The 18,570-nt window shown below is 36.0% G+C and overlaps 1 protein-coding gene across 2 annotated transcripts in view; it reads left to right on the top strand.

The window, feature by feature from the left end:
- The first annotated feature begins 911 nt into the window (after positions 1–911).
- Positions 912–18,570, top strand: part of LOC113044638 (glypican-6-like) — a 184,598-nt gene continuing 166,939 nt past the window's right edge. For both annotated transcript variants that reach the window (XM_026204785.1, XM_026204784.1), the window contains exon 1: positions 912–1,389. In XM_026204785.1, the coding sequence (XP_026060570.1) occupies positions 1,233–1,389 (157 nt within the window). In that variant the 5' untranslated portion in view covers positions 912–1,232. The remainder of the gene's footprint in view (positions 1,390–18,570) is intronic.

Below are 18,570 nucleotides of genomic sequence, written 5' to 3'. Positions count from 1 at the left end.
GCATGACGAATAGATCCGATGCTGACAGCTTGAGCTTAGAGAGTCCAGATCCAGGAACTCCCGAGGCAAATCTCCTTGAGCCTTCACCAATCCAGTCCGTGTTTTCTCTGTTCTGATACTGGCCACTGGGCTGTGCGGTTCATCTGCGAGAGAGGGAGACAGCTTTCTTTTTCTTTCTTTCTTTCTTTCTTTCTTTCTTTCTTTCTTTCTTTCTTTCTTTCTTTCTTTCTTTCTTTCGTTCTTTCACAAAACTAGAAAAAGTATTTATATATATTTTTCTTCTGATATGTAAGATATCTAATTTCACATCGAATTGCCATTATATTACCTTGTGACGTAAAAAAAGACAAAACACATTAAATAAAACATAAGATCAAGAGTAAAACTTAGTTAAAAAAAGTTAATTAGTTTATAAATAGTTATCTTTCTTTTAGTCTTTTCATGCATATTTATAAATTAACATTTACTTCATATAAAAATACAAAATAGCATTGAATTAATTGAATACATCTATTATTGTATATATACTTATACATTAAATATTTAAAACAGATTGCATTATATACATATTTCTGTTATATTACAAATTTCTTAAAATGAAATAAGTGCACTTAAAACAATAAAAAACAACTTTTTTACATTTATTACTTTTAATAAATCTTAATTATAAATCATTGCAATTGCTAAAAATAATTACATTTATTTTTTGCTGTTTTTATTTTATAGTATTGTGTATTTAATATCATTTCAGTAAAATGTGTTCTAGTTTTTGCTTCAACATCTGCTGACGCAAAACTCCACGAGTCTTCATGAATCCAGTCCGTGTTTTTCCATGTTCTCACACTCACCGCTGGGTTGTGCGGTTTGTCTGTGTTGGTGTATGTGTGTGAGTGAGAGAGAGAGAGAGAGAGCAGAGATAGATAGAGAGAGAGAGAGAGGGATTGCTACTTTCTCTCCGCTGATAGAAACACACAGCAGAAGTTGAGAGCGCGCCGCTCCGGATCTCTTCTGGAGGTTTCGCTGTTCTAATCACGCGCGCGTTCGTTCTGAGCGGATCCGTCCGAGCATTCTGCTATGAGCCGGACGCGACAGAAAGCGTGATTGATTGATCATTGTTGAGCGATTGAATGATTGAAACAGTTGTCCACCTGCAGCTGGAGACGCCGGTGCGCTGAACGCGTCTCGCGGGTTTTGCGCTTTTTACGCATCGGCTGGATTTGTGCACAGGAGGGATGTTGAAGACACCTGTCGTGGTTTTCACTTCTTTATCGCTGCTGTTGTCGCTGTCATGTGCTGGAGATGTAAAATCGCGCAGCTGCAGCGATGTGCGCCAGGCGTTCACGACCAAAGGCTTCAGTCTCCACAATGTGCCACATCAGGAGATATCAGGTGAGGACTGGGTGCCAACATCGTGCCACATCACAAACTATGGCGAAAAGCGCATTTCTGCTTACATTTCAGTTAGACTCGGGAGGAGAACAGCTCGTGCTCGTGCAGAAGGTTTGCCTTCGAGTCCTATTGATCATTAATGGGCTTGATCAATGCTGATTTGCGCATGATTTACATGTAGCGAACGAGGAAACCTGAGCTCAGTAATTCGGGGATTTGGTGACTTGATCTTTGAAAACTTTTCCTACCACAGTAGTCTTCAGTATTTATGGATATAAAGACAGCGTGAGGTCATTTAGCTATTGCGTTCACAGAAATGCATGTTATTGAACATACTTTGGGCACAGTTTGTTAAACTATGCATCTTTGACGGCACGACTTGAAAACGTCTCAACCTTTCCCATATATACTTAAATAAGTATAAGTTAAATTCTGTATTATTATTTAATCGGTCATTGCAAATCCATAAAATGAGCAATTTTAAGGCAAAAACTACATTTGCATTCAGCTTATAAAATGAATTTATTTTTGAGGTCCATTTACTTAACTTTTGTAAAACTTTATGCACGTTCACATGCAGAAACCTTGTCAAATTAATAGATCCAACTGAGCAAAACCAAGATTTCCTTCTCAAATTGACTAAAAAAGTACTGAAACCACACAAGAAAGACAAACCTACAGGTTTTCTTCGATAACATACAGTACCGTCAGCCATCTTCATTAATGCAAATTTTTCACTTCAAGAAAAACACTATTTTCATCATCACACACTCACAAAAGTGACCAGTTGTTAGTAAATCATAAACTCTTGAGTGAGATTTGCTCAAATTGTGAGTTTTGCAGCTCTGCCTCCAATTAAAGCCACTCATGCAATATCCACAGCCCCAGTAGGTGGCCCTACTCACTCAGTAGGATGAGCCCCTGTTTAGCATTGGATTTATGGAGTCCTTAAGGACATAGTGTAGCTTTAATTCATACTCCATGCTGTGGCATAGGTAGGCTTTTTTTTTCTTGTTGTTATCTGTTGTGAAGTAATCACATTTGAGGGCTTCGCCCAGTAAAAGCAGATTACCGCTGTAGAGATATAATGCAGAAGACGAGAGATTGTTTGAAAGGATAAGATAATGTAGTCATAATGTGTTTGATCCCACAATACAGTTGCATTTGGCTTAAAATGACATTTGTTGCTCGTCCTGAAGGCAGGCGCAGCCGGATGTTGCATGCTTGTGATGATGATGTTTGAAAAGTCCTTTTTCAAAATGAATTAAACATGCACATTGATTTTGGCAAAAGTTTGGTGGTGAATAATGCAGGGACGCTGTAATACTGGGGACTTAGAAGCACGGAAATTATTTAGATTATTTAGTCTTTTCCCTGTGGTCTCAGCTGTGAGCATGTTGTCTTATAGTCGTTCTCCAAGGACACAATCCCCGTGAGCATCTAGTGTGAATGTCTGCTGTTGATATTGGTGCACGTCTATGTACAGTATATATGTTTTCCTGCTGTTGTATAGTGAGCCATAATATAATAGCATGCAATGGCGTATGCAAGAATACATATGCAATGCAAATGCAAGCCAGTTTAGTGTTGACAAAAGAGATTGCCTTAAATTCAGTCAGTTTTCTTGTATAAGTATCCTGAAGTTGTGGTACTTTAAGATTCTGACTTATTCAGAGACTGCAGTAACTGTTGAACATGTGCGCGCGCGCGTGTGTGTGTGTGTTTGTGTGGCATGCACTTAAGAAATATTGGTGTGGGATTCGATTCGAAACTATTTAACTCAGAAACTGCTAATATATTTTATACATACAGTAATTGCAAAGGAAAGGGGTTACAGTAGAAAGACTGAAATAGTATTTAAAACATACTATACTCCAGTGATCTTTGTTTACAACCTCAATATATATATATAAGTGTAGGTGGATATAAAGAAAATATTTTTTAATACCGATGTCTGAATGTCATTACATACGAAATACCCAAACAAGTGTATATTATTTGAGTGAAAAACAGCTAATGCAATGAATGAGAAAAACATGAGGAGAACTGACTTCATACATGCACTAAAATCATTGAGCAAAAATGATTAGACAAAGCGTCCTGCTTAAACCAGGTTTGACCACTAAGCTTAAGCTGAGGGGTTTTGGGCACATGCCAGGCTTGGAGACCATGTGACTCATAGCTAGACCTGAAGACTGATTTAACCAGTTTCAGCTTGAAAAGATGAAATTATGATGTTACATTCAGAGAAAGACAAATAAAGATGTTATTGAGCTGATATTTGGGCTCATTTGTGTGCTGTAAAACATGCATATTTCAGCATGCACTCGGATGTTATACTTAGATCAGTCTATATATGTCTCAATCTTATAGACCATATCAGCTTTTATTTGCTGATGAAATCCACACAAACTGCAATCACATAGTAAATCATTATATAAATAGCTCAAAAACTACAGTTGCATTGTTTAAATGCAATTACAATGCATTATTACAAAGCAAGTGCATTTTGTTTAAATGAATAACAGGCTATATGCATTTTTTTCCTTATGACTCATGATTGTACAAAACGTCCTGCTTAAACCAGTCTAAGGTGGCTTGTTGGTTATGTTATGTATGTTATGCTATATTATGTACCATTAGTACACCATTCGTCTTACAGTTATCCAGTCTTTACATTTATGCATTTAGCAGACACTTTTATCCAAAGCAACTTACAGTGCATTCAAGCTATCCATTCATAAAAAAATAAATAAAAATAAAATCAAAAAATATTATTAGTATGTGTTTTCCCTGGGAATTGAACCCACAATCTTATGCGCTTCTAATGCAATGCGCTACCACTGAGCCACAGGAACACTAGAAATAACTTTCTCCAAACCTTTGGAGTTCAAAATAGAAAGATTTATAAAACGAAAACCAACAGCATCAGTTGTACTTGACGTGTATTTACACAGTTTTAGGGTAAGCCGTTGATTTCAGTGCATGCTTAATTTGAAGCAGACACACGTGGGAATATTATATCAAAGTCTGAGACACTTAGAGCAAACTAAACACAGAGATTCAAACTAAATAAGTTCAATCACTTCCTGCCCCACAGTATATCAATGTCACATCAGGCTCATGGGTGTGTGAGAACATTCCACAAAACACGGATCATACAATTCCCAAATCATGAGATTAGATTTCCCAACTCCGTCCAAAACCAAACAGACAAACCCAATGAAAGTCAAAGCACAAACATTTAAGCTATACATGATGTATTGGGAAACGGCTTTGGAAAACACACACACACACACACACACACACACACTGGTAAAGCAAGGCTCTGTCCTCAGATAAATCATTCGGTTGATTAATCACACATGTCTGATCGTTGTTCCTCTCGTGAGCTCATTTGGGCTCTCAACAGGCTGTTATTTGTGTGGTGAGCGTTCAACGGTTAAATCGCTGCCTGACAACACAGAGGTCATCTGGGAAGAGTTACATAGTGTTACACTTTATTTCGTTTCTCTTCGCTTTTTTAGTATTGCTTTCCTACATTCTCATTCCCAGATAAAAAGGAATTTTCCCATAACTTTTACTGATGAAAACAGGCTTAAAACTTAAAAAAATGTTTATGGAACATTCCTTTAACATTAATATTATGTTCTCCTAATGTTGCAATGTATTAGCATGTTCTTAAAGAGAACATTTTCAAAATGAACCGTTTCAAAATGCTAAAATTGAATGTTCCTCTAAGGTTCGCATGACAAAGAAATGTTTTTTTAGCTGCTGAAAATACTAGATTAATTATGGAGAAGAATAATGCGTTAAAATTATTAACGCAGTTAACGCACGTGCCCCGTGTGAGCGCAGAACAACAACTTACTGCGTGATGGAGACTAGAAAATATCCCTAAAATTTAAGATACGGGGCAAAACGCCAGTTTGAGATTGTGTCATATTTACATCACATAGTTAAGAAATATCACACACATGCAAATTTGATACTCATCTTATACAACAGTATTGTGTTACTTTAGACACAATGTTGTCTGTATTGTTAAATTTCGCCAACCAGAATATAAAGACAAATCAGAACTGTTCATCTCCGAGCAACCCATTTCATTTCTTAATCCATGTTTTGAATGAATTTGGTGAACCATTTGGCGTGTTGAACCATTGGCCATAGCCGCGTTGGGTGTTTGCCATCAAAGTACCGCGAGAGAGATTCAGAAGCACAAGAAGTCGTCTGCTCTCTAAAGCTCTTGCGGTACTTTGATGTCACACACCGATCGATCTGATGGTGATGATCCGCTTCAAGCCGAACAATCCTAATGATTCAATGAACCATTCATAAAGAACCATTTACTTCACTCCTGAATGAATCAGCCATTTGAATGAATCAAACGAATGTATAAATGACTCGAAGACATTTACTACCACCACCTACTGGCAGGTTTAGTTTATTATTTAGTGTATCGTTTCATTAAAGAAATATTTTCATATTTTAATAGTAACAATAATAAAATTAAGAAAATAAATTATTAAAGTTATATTTCACACAACCATAAATGTCAATTCTGTCATCATTTACTCACATGGTCCAAAAAGAGCATATGTAATACATTTTATCCAACAAAAATATTTCTTGCCGAACCTACTTTTGCTAATCTCTGTTTGATGTTTTATACAGCAATGAATTTTATCTTTTGTTAGTAATTTTTCCATATTTGATTAATTTGATTAATCAATTACCACATCATGTAATTAATTCGATTTTTTTTTTAAATATTGCTTACCAGCCCTAATATATATATATATATATATATATATACTGCATATCATTACACTGGTCTGTGGAATACTTGATTCTGATTGGTCAGTAGTGACATTCCGAGGTTTGTTATCCCTAGATAGCAACGGGTAAAAGCTGATAACGCAGGCTCATCCTGGTAACTGAAGTCAGCGCTGTACTCTTGCTTGGATCAGTTTATCTTAGTGGAAGCTTTGCATTTCTTTCGCTAATAAAACTTTAAAACTCGATTCAAAATGGTGTACGATTATTTAATTATGTCATCGTGGTATCGTGGACTCGCTCTCATTTCATACAAACCCAGGTGCTGCCATTCTGCTACGACTGTTTATTGCGCTGTAGTGGATTATAAGAGAAATAACAAACTGGTAAGATTTTAAAAAGTTGTCTTAATTCTTTTATTGGTTTAACTATTTATGTGGTGAAGTGTTGTGAAATAAGTGGTTTTGACTGCACTGTTTCCCTTAAATGTCCATCTAGTTTGAATTTGCTGCTGTCTTCACAGAAGCTTTTTGTTCAGATATTTCAACTCTAATCAATATTTATCTTCTAACTATTGACTTATGTGGTCCTGATCACCCTGTTGGGGTTTATTCTGAGGGAACAACCGGCTGGATGTATACATTATCCCTTACCCAGCTAACAAATTTATGTTGTGAGAACGTTTTCCTAACGTTCCCTTTTGGTTGTGGAAACGTTATTTTGAACGTTCCAAATAACGTTGAAATGTCCAGTTTGCTTAATGTTCCCAGAACGTTTTTTATGGTTAGTATAATGTTCCTACAACGTTCTTGAAACTTACATTTCATAAAAAATGTAACATTCTATGAACGTTTATTTAGAATGTTCCAAAAACTTTGAAATGTCCAGTTTGCTTAACGTTCCCAGGATTATATTTTATGGTCAGCATAACATTCCTACAACGTTCTTGAAACTTACATTTAATAAAAAATATAATGTTCTATGGACATTTATTTTGAACATTCCAATAACGTTAAAATGTCCAGTTTGCTTAATGTTGCTAGAACGTTATTTTACAGTATGGTCAGTATAACGTTCCTGCAACCTATAATGAAAATCAAAAACATAAGCTTTACATGACAGCTTTTGCTATTTTGATAGACTATATATATATATATATATATATATATATATATATATATATATATATATATATATATATATATATATATATTAAAGTTGTAAATAAAACAAAGATTATTGGAGCATGCTTTACAAGGAACTACTATTTGAGTTTAGTTTTTACATCAAATTTCCACATTTAATTCAGCGTTACCATTACTTTATAATAACTTGTGAAATGTACGAACTATTTCCGAGTGGTTTTTTTTTCTTTCTATTTCTAGTGCAAGTGCATTAAAGCTATTGAGTAATTGAATTTAAAAATCTAACTTAAAACAAGAAAAAGAAAAACATACAAGATTGAATTTTTGACTGATATTTTTTAACTCGGCATGCACGAAGCAGGGTTATGTTACCAATTAGAATGATTTCCCTCCATTTTCTAAAATAGTTTTCCATGCAGTCGTAATATCTGAACCATATTGTAATTATGCTGTGAAATATACACAAGTTAGTGTTATATAGAATCACTCGTTCCGTGAGATATGAGATGTTGACCGAACCGCCCACGTCTACCCCTGCAGCGCTCAAGAGTGATTGACAGACACTAAATGGACTTATTTTGCTGGAGGAAGGTTCCTCTGTCATATCATAGGCGTTTCTGGCATGTTCAGCAAGATCTTGGACATGGCTCCGTGTTTAATATCACATCCACCTGTGTGTAGGGCAGCGCTGCTGATCCCAGCTGTCTGCTTCACTCCTCATTTCTATCTCTCTGTGTGTCTCTGCCTGTCGTCTAATCACTCTGCTTAATGAAAATCTCGGCCTCTAAATGTCAGGAGCTGGAGCGAAAGGCTTTGATCAGTGTCGCCTATGCGCTCGTCCTGTTTGTCCAGCGCCGGCGTACTGAACGACATCCATTTACATTCATTACGGAACACAGACCTGCACAAACACAGAGCGCTTCGCCAACATCGTGCCAGTTAGGAGGTGAACAGAGGTACAAAGAGAGAACTTGAGGGAAAATATGCTAATTTATGTGAGAAGAATGAATTATGCCTCCGCTGTCATCAGCAGCAGGTGAGGAAACAGAGCCTTGCTTCAATAGATCAGAGCAATGTTTTTATGATTATACTGTATATATATAGATTAAATGTAGATTTATATAGAATACCATTAAACCTTAGTACATTACAAAACATTTATTGAAATGTGAACGTCAAGAAACTAAGGAATTGTGCCTTTTCTGTTAAAAGATTGAGCAAATAACATTTTGTAATGTACTCAAAATAAAAAATAAAAAATAGTAAAAATATATAAAATAAGCTCATTTTAGATTAGATGCCAGACAAGCATTTCAAATTTGTATTTAACTTACAAGTTGATGTGCTAAAAATAATAATAATAATAATAAAAAACTATAGATAGACACAATAAATTAATAACTAAATAGATACATTTAGACTAGAAAACTACAACTGTATAGACAATTTAATTAAAAAAGTATCAATTTAAAATTGTATCCATTTCATATATATATATATATATATATATATATATATATATATATATATATATATATATATATATATATATATATATATGTATATATATATATATATATATATATGTATGCATATATACGTATATGTATGTATATATACGTATATGTATGTATATATATGTATATGTATGAATATATATGTATATATATATATGTATATATATATATATATATATATATATATATATATATATATATATGCATTCATTTATTCATTTCATTTGTTTGTTTATCTATTGTAGTTCCTATGAAAAATCTCCTTTTGATTTTGTTTATTTGTTTAAAAGTCATACAGGTTTGAATGAGTGAGCGTGAATAAATGGTGACAGAAAGCTCATTTATGTCCCCAACTGTCCCTTTAAAGCCTCCATAGTTCATTATTGAAACAACACTACATTATAGTCCAAAAAGTATACATTTTCATTTGATTAGCTGTTTCCTTCTCATCATCAGTGGTAATAGAGAAATCTAATATTAGCTCAGGGCCTGTATATAATACGGCTGAAAACTCTACTCTGGCAGTTGCTTGATGTACAGACTTCTGGGAAATCCTGCTACAAGAGCCTCACAGAAAGAGAATATTATATATAGATTAATGCGTTTCTATCAAAGGCTGTTCATGTTGTTCACAGAGTTACAGACGTTATTATCACGTGTCTAAAAGTAAAAAATCTGTAATTGTCGCATGCTGCTAAAATTGGCTTTGACAATGAAGCAAATAAAAGAGTTGTTTAGTAATTACGTGTTTTAAGTTGGTTATTACTGTTTCCATTTCGTAATAGGAAGTTGTTCTAATAAGTGCTATGTTGTCTAGTATAGTATTTAGAAAGAAATGTCTCTGCTTACCAATAAAGCTTATAAAAAGCCAATAAAGTTTCCCTCCGCACTCCTGATGTTCATGGCGCTCTCCATCGTCACAAGTTCCCGTTGCCAGCTCTTGCACCTGGTCTGTTGTTGCGGGCTCTGGCTCTGTGGCGATCCTCAGCTCTGTCGAAGTGCATGGCGATGGCTCATCGGTTGCGGCGGGCTCTGGCTCTCCGTCAGAGGTGGGCTCAGGCTTTGGCTCTGTGCAGAAGGGAGATGGTGCACCCACTCAACAAAGGCAGCAAGGCTCTCTCGAAGACCGTCCCTGGACAGCTGCGCTCGTGCTTGGCCGGAAACACAAAGTCCTTGGTGTGGTCCTCAAGAGAGCGATCCCACTGCTCCAACAGGAAGGATCATCCATAATATTATACAAAAACTGACAAAAAATGAACAAACAAAACGCAGGGAAACACGTTGCTTCACTTTTTCAACGTTCGGCCTTCTGTCACGGTGTGGTGCGGGAGATAAACATGTATCAGCAGGGGTCGGGGGGGTCGGACGGGGACACACACACACACACGTACGTACACACACACACACACACACGTACGTACGCACGTACTGTATGTACACACACACACACACACACACTTCATAATTCACACGTATTCAATAGACGAGACTGGACAACCAAACACTGAACCGTCTGCAACTTATATGAGGAACGTAAATGAGGATAATTGACACGAAACACCTGAACATGATGACACAATCAAGGGGAGACAGAAACTTGATCAAAGAATACGAGGGATGAAAATGAAAACAAACACATAAGTCCATAAGGTGTGACAACAGTCACTTTCGTTTCGGTCAGTTTAATCCATCATTGATGCGTAAAAATATGAATTTATAATTATGTCAGAGTTGTATAATGTGCGATTCAGTTAACGCTTTTTTCTCCAAACTTTGTCATTTTCAGGAAAAATAATAATTTTAAGCAAATATCTGACATTTGTGATGGTAATAAACCAAGCGCAATTCGTCTCCCAAACAATCCGAGCATAAATATGCCACAAACTAGCAGCCGCCCCGGAGGAGAGAGGCTGTAGAAAGCACTTAATTACTGCTAATTAGGAATACTAACAGGAGCGCATCAGGTGCTGCACACACAGATCCGGATTAGATGGTGGCGGTCGTGTTTATCCCTTCAGAGGATGCTCCATCACACGGGCATTAATAAATTCAACATTAATAAAGCTCAAAGACATGTTTTTATTAAATGGCCAAAGCTCACCAAAAGTCAATTTACATAAGTTAATTATTTGGACAGCTTTTTTCACCACAGAACGGCTGCATTTGATTAATAGCGCTTGGAAGGTGAGCTGCATTAAAGAGGCGAGCCGAATGGCGCCCTGGAGAGCGTTCAGATGCACAGGAAGTAATGAAGGCATTAATACTGTGGAAATTGACTGCTACAGGAAGTTGTAGCTCAGACATAAGGTGTTTGGAAGCGTGGGCGAGGTGAAAACCCGACGCTTTGTTTTCCCTGTCAGTCGTGAGATGCTGATAGCGTTGTTTTCTTGCCTCGCCGTCTCCCCCGGAGCAGCAAGAAAACCAACACTACATTATTCTAGCGCTGCTTGCAGGCTTGTAGTCACTGGCGGCATCATTTGGGACTGTTGTTGTTGTTGTGGTGGTGCTGCTATATAGTTTTTTTGTTTTTCTTCTGCATGTTAGTCTTTCAGCAGTCTGACTTTGTTAAATGGGATGTTCTTTGAAACAGCTGATGTCAAGGAAGACGTTCAGATCAAGCCGGTGCATCATTATTACTAGTAGGAGCACTTAAGGGATTTAAACAAACCTTAAGGACTTATGTGCTTCTTAAAAAAGTGTGTTTTTACTTTTCTTTTCTAAGGCATCTGACATAGAAAGACATAAATAAGTAAATAACTATTTAAAGTTTGGTATTTATTTTATTTATGCAAAAGGAAAATGATGTATTAACGATAAAAAGTCTACAGTGTTGGTGAGATTTTGATAAAGTCTGGTTTCATTTCTGAACACGGAGCATCACATTAATCAAACAGGTTTAAAGTGCAGTTTGGACATCTAAAGCATGTGCCGTTTGGCTTTAAATGCAGATTTGTTCAAGCTACGTTTTATAGCTGCTTTGCTGCACAATCTTGCCAACTCACATTTATGGGGAATTTATGGAAGTCTCACCTTGGCCGACCCGTGTGTCTACTTTAATGATGCTGGCCTGCAGTGAATCACTTATTGTTTAATTTTTATGCAGAATTGGTCGTCTGCAGTGTTGAACTTTGAAACTGTAGTTTGCCAAGCTGAACGTTTTGTGATATTTAGTAGCATTTACCTGGCACAAAAAAAGAGGACCTCAGTTTAAAAACAAAATATCCTAAAAATACACCCTTAATATCAGCATGTTACATGACTGACTGAGAGATGCACATGCACAAAAAAAAAAAAAAAAAAAAAATTCTACTTGGCAGTGGGCTTACCAAAACAAATCTAGATCTAAAAATACATTGTTCATCACACACACAGTGATTTTTTTATAATTATAAACTGCTATTATGTACAACTATGCCACATATTTTGGTAAATTTATTAATAATGACAAAATTTTGACAAAATCATTACATCCATATTCATTTATTGTGCATTAATTACATTTACATTTATGCATTTAGCAGACACTTTTATCCATTAAATGACTTACAGTGCATTCAGGCTAACAGTTTTTACCTAACATGTGTTCCCAGGGAATTGAACCAACAACCTTGCGCTGCTAACGCAATGCTCTATCACTTGAGCCACAGGAACATTATTATTATTTTTTTTTTTCATTTCTGTTTATATTTATATATTTATTTAGATATCACAATTAGTTTATCATTGAAACACTATTATATATTTTTATTTTCATCTTTTCATCTTTTTATTTATATATTTATTTATTTATTTATTTGTTTATTAATGGGCTAAATATTAGTACTTGGTGATGAAATTCTGCATTAATATATATATATATATATATATATATATATATATATATATATATATATATATATATATATTCATTCCCATTCACGTTCATAGATTTATTAATAAGTGTTTATCTGTGATTTTGTATCATTGAGTTACTATTATGGTTTTTATTATTATTTTGAATCAGTTTTTCTTTATATATTTTTCATTGTGATTTTAAATGTCTTTTTTGAATTTTTTTATTAGTGTTTATGTTTTATGTATGTCCCTTACTTTTTATTAATTTTATTTCAGTTTAATGTTTAGGTATTTTCGTATGTCAGGTTAAACTACACAAAAGATTTAGCTTTTGCAACTGGAAATATAAAAATAGTTGATATGATATGATTAGAATCAGAAAGAGCTTTGTTGCAAAGTATGCTTGCACATGCAAATAATTTGTTTTAGTTTAAGCTTCTAGTACACAGAGACAACAACACAAAAAAGACACATGTAAATATAAATAGACAATATTGAAAAAAGTAAAAATAAATACATTGTATGAACAGTTGTGCTGTAAATTATAAAATTGAGTAGAATAGAGTGAGATGCAGGGATATACTAGGGTGGAGTTGGTAACATATAAATATAAGGTTATTGCACATTTTCATTGCATAAAGTGGAAAACATTTAACGGTTCATGACATAGATTGCTTGGGGGAAGAAACTGTTCTTGTGCCTGACTGTCCTGGTATTTGCGGCTCTGAAGCACAGGCCAAATGGCAAAGTTCAAAAAAGAGATAACTTGGATGTAAAGGATCCAGAGTTATTTTTGGAGTACTTTTCCTCACTCTGGATGTATAGAGTTCATGAAGGGTGGGCAGGGGAGCACTAATAATCCTTTCAGCAGTCTGAACCACCCTCTGTAGTCTTCTGACGTCTGATTTTGTAGTGGAACCAAACCAGACACAGTTATTGAAGTGCACAGGATAGACTCAATGACGGCTGAGTAGAACTGTTTCAGCAGCTCCTGTGGCAGGTTAAAGGCTCCTGAAGTCTACTATCATCTTTACTGTTTTGAACGTGTTCAACTCCAGGTTGTTAAGACTGCACCAGACAGCCAGCTGCTCAACCTCTTGTCTGTAAGCAGACTCATCACTGTCCTGAATGAGACTGATGACTGTAGTGTCGTCTACAAACTTCAGGAGCTTGACAGAGCGCGCTTTAGAGGTGCAGTCATTGGTGTACAAGGAGAAGAGCAGTGGGGAGAGAACACATCCCTGAGGAGCGCCATTGTTCGTGGAGCGGTTGTTTGACATGAATTTCCCCAACCTCACTAGCTGTTGCCTATCTGTCTGAAAGCTGGTGATCCACTGATAGATAGAGCAAGGAACAGAGAGCTACGTCAGTTTGGTCTGGAGGAGTGTTGGGATGATGTTGTTGAAAGCTGAACTAAAGTCCACAAGCAGGATCCTCACATAAGTCCCTGTTTTGTCCAGATCTTGCAGGATGAATAAGTCTGAGTTTTTCTGGAAATCATGGCTTATCATTGTTAAATCTTAAATGAGTCATGGTAGGAATGCATATATCCTCACAAAAACTAATATAAGATGTTACAGTGTCTGTGAGTTCATCCAGATCGGTGGTAGCAGCTTCAAAAACACTCAAATCAGTGAAGTCGAAACAGGCTTTTAAAACCCATTGTGTTTCTTTGGTCCATTTCTTTAAAGTCTTTATTACAGATAAAGAAGATTTAGATTTTTGCTTGTAGGTTGGTAAAAGATGAACCAGGCAGTGATCAGAGAGCCTCAAAACTGCCCGTGTTTCTAGATCTGCACAGCACATCAACACATCTTCTTTAACACTGTTACATCTGTACACCAACTTTCATTGATGTAAAAGCATGTCCTGCCACCGAGCGATTTCCCTGTCGATCACAATCTTCTCTAAACAGCTGAAAGTCGGGGAGATGGAGCGCGTTGTCCGGAATGGCATCATTCAGTTAGGTTTCAGTTAGGTTTCTGTGAAACACAGAGCAGCAGAGTGTGAGAAATCCTTATTTGTCTGGAGGAACAGAAGAACTTTGTCCATTTTGTTGTGTTGAAGGCGGAGATTTGCCAGTTGTACTATAAGCAGCAGCATTCGAAATCTGTGCTTCCACCGATTACAACATTCTGCAAAACTTCAGAATAATCAAAAACCAGCAGGAGACTTTGTGGTGTGTTCTGCCAAATGTTCAGCAGTTCATTCCTGGTGAAAAAAAAGTAAAAACTAACAAAAACAGTAAAACGACTGGAGAGCGAAGCACCTCGGCTGCCATGTGCAGCGTCATCGGGACGCCATTTTTGTGTTAGTGGTTGTGGTATTTAAATTTCTGTTGATTACAGTCATCCTCATGTAATTAGGTATATTAGTTTTACATTTCATTTCTCCATGACAAGACAAATAAAAATGTACATACTCTTCCCAGTCTATTTTATATTCTCGTCTGCTTTATAAAAGCAATGCTATAGTTAAAAATAAGACTCGATCTCTTAAAGACTGCAGCTGACAGTGCAGAGCATCTGTGAAGGAATCCAGAGAAACCTGTGAGCGTTTTCAAGTCTGACAGCGATGGGTCAGAAAAACAATGGAGAGATGCAGCGAGACGGACTGACAGTGGAGCGCTGCTTCATAGCGAGCTGCTCCTCTAGTCCTCCTCTGCTCGGCCAAACCAGCTGTCAGCCACTTCATTACACACCAGGCAGTCTCGCAGTAAGGCCTGGCCTCCAAACACACCTGTGTGTGAGATACTGAGAGAAACAGCCAGGGCAGAGAGAGGCTTTTCATTCATGATGCTGAACACCGTCAGTCCATGGCTTCCAATGCATGAAGGTCTTTCAATGGAAAATACACTTTAAAAAGTGGGATTTCTATTAAAGATAGTATTCTTTCCAAGTCCTAAAATCACCAATTGATTAAATCCATGATGAAGAAAGTGAAGAGAAATTGTACTGAAATTTACTATAATTTTGCTTTAATATTTCCATTAATCAGCTATAAAATAATAATAATAAAAAAAAAATAATAATAATTGAATGAATCATGTAGCTGCATTTGAAATGAACGCACAACTTATTTGCAATGGAAGATCATAAAAATAATAAACAATTTAATCAACCTTTTACCTTTGTTAATGTGCAATAAAATGTGATGCAGAAATATTTTAGAAATACAACAATAACCATTTATTTTTTTAAATGTCATAATGAATTTACATATTGCTCTAAAAATGAAAACAAACAAGCAAAATCTCAGTTTAATGATTTAAATCCAGTAGAAACAGGCAGCCTCTTGGGAGTCCTTGAAAATGGTGCTCATCAGGACCCCAAACTCAAAAGTAAAGGCATTTTTCAAGCTGGTAAGCTAAAAGAGCTTTCATGTCCTACAGCTAACAGAAGTTGTGATGTTTGTGTGTTGTTCTGTGATGCCTAACAATGAGTAAAGCTTAGGCCTGTATGGGAATCTATTTTGTGGAAATAGTTGAATGCTTTAAAATCCTACAGTGTGACTTGCTAAAGCATGCCACTTTAAACAGCGGTTTTCCATATGATTTACAGTGCATGCAGATTGAGAAGCTGCATGAAATGTAGTTAAAAAAAAAAGGCAAAAAATGTTTAAAAACTTGGAAAATGTGCAAAATTAATTTATCTTCATTATGCTGCTGTGCCTGCTCCATCTCAAACGCAGCCATGTGATTCAGTATCATTACAGTCATGTTTTATTTCCCTTCAGTGAACTGACTTGATTTGATCAGGCAGAGAAGCTGTATTCTGCATAAACGAAAGTGTTGTCTGTAATGGATATCAGTAAATTCTATTGGGAAAATGTGATTCTCAGTTTATCTGAGGCCTGATTTCTGCTCTACCTGAACACTGTGTGCATCTAAAGCCATGCGACCTCTGTATCTGCTGCTGTTGTTGAGATACTAAATACAGCATTTATAATTGTGTGTCTCATAATGATGGCTTTCAATCTGAAATCATAATTTCAACTCTTTACAGTAAGGTCCCATTACATAACATTAACAGATACTTAGTATTTTAATAATGTATTAGTAATAGTGTTGATGTAAACTTGAAGATTAATAAATGCTTGTATTTTCATTGTTAGTTTATGTTGACTACACTTGAAAAAATGCGTATAAACTACTTTCACTCAGAAATTGCTAATAGATTTTACAAACAATTGCAAAGAAAGTAAGATTTTACTTTTTGATTATGTTGAATTAACATTAACTACTGCAAGACTAATAAATGGTTATCTTTTTTAATAAATGAAAGCATTTTATTAAAAACATTTATTTAAAAAATTATTGCAAAATTAAGTTTATAAGTTTATTTTCATTGCTATGCATCGGTATAGGCTTATCGTAGGCCAGATTTCAAACCCTGTCGGGCCTCCTGTTGAGTATTTTCCCAGTGATGTATTATTTATTTGTCGCTCTCGCTGATGTAATTGTGTACAGTGTGTGTGTATATTTAGGTTCACTACATGTACCCGAGGTATCAGTGCAATAAAAACAAGCGCTACTGAAGTCCGTTTTTGGTGTGCTGGAGGTACAGAGGTGTCTAATTAGGCAGTGGGGGATCTGTATAGCGGTTCTGGCGGTGGAGAGGGAGTAGAAAGCGCTGTGAAGGGCCACTCGGCACAGCTGTAAGGGAAGATGTTCCTCAGAGACTCGCCGCTCACGAGACTTCATTAAAGCAGCTCGAGGCTGTCGCTGGCGATTTTTGTTCACAACAAGTGCTGTCTGCGTTTAACCAGAATGTGACGGACACAACTGCCTGGGTTAAATACAGCTCCCATGATGTTAGGATTACGGTTTTATGGCTCTGTTTGTAGCGTTGAGATCTATACGCTGGTGTACTCCTAAATGTTGATTTGATTACATTGAAAGAGACATCGAGACAGCTTTTAATCAGAAATTGAGTCATTTTCACAAATGACTAGCAATACATTGAATTAAACGAGACATTTTGAAGTCAAAAGACTGAAATAGAGTATAATACTGAAAGACTCAAGTAATCTTGAATGTTTTATTTACAACTTCATCTTTTGGCAGAGCTTTTGACGTCTCTTTAGTGTTTTTAGCTGTCTATAAATATTGTTGATGTTAGAGTTGGAAATGGCAAAGAGCCATTTATGGAGTGATGTTGTCATTTAAAGTCGTGGCCTAATGGTTAGAGAGTTGGACTCGTAACTGTAAGGTTGTGGGTTCGAGTCTTGTGTCAGCAGGGATTGTAGATGTGGCGAGTGAATGTACAGCGCTCTCTACACCTTCAATACCACGACTGAGGTGTCCTTGAGCAAACCCCAACTGCTCCTCGGGCGCTGCAGCATACATGATGCCCATTGCTCCAGGTGTGTGTTCAAAGTGTGTGTGTGTGTGTGTTCAAAGTGTGTGTGTGTGTGCACTTTGGATGGAAAAAATACAGAGCACTGATTCTGAGTATGGGACACCATACTTGGCTGTATGTCACTTTCATTTTTCACTTTGACATTTAAGGCTGTTCTTGTTTTAGGTTACATGATAAAATCAAAGCTACCGAATAGTCCGTTTCGTCAAGAAATTCAGTTAATAAATGTTATTTTGATGCTGGTTTGTAGTCTGAAAGATCAGATAAAAAAATAAAAAAATAAACAATTGTAAATGTTTCATTGTAAATATACTGTGCTCACACATGTATGTCATTTATTTATTGATTTATATATATATATATATATATATATATATATATATATATATATGTGTGTGTGTGTGTGTGTGTGTGTGTATATGTATATGTGTATATATATATGTATGTACGGTTTCTATCATTTTTGTATTAATTGAACAATAATAATACTAAATAAGAATAATTTAGACTAGGGATGGGCATGATTAATCGACGATCGATAATTGA

The sequence above is a fragment of the Carassius auratus genome, chromosome 26, assembly GCF_003368295.1.
Source record: "Carassius auratus strain Wakin chromosome 26, ASM336829v1, whole genome shotgun sequence".
Lineage (NCBI taxonomy): Eukaryota > Metazoa > Chordata > Actinopteri > Cypriniformes > Cyprinidae > Carassius > Carassius auratus.
This window is presented reverse-complemented; position numbering and strand designations above follow the sequence as displayed.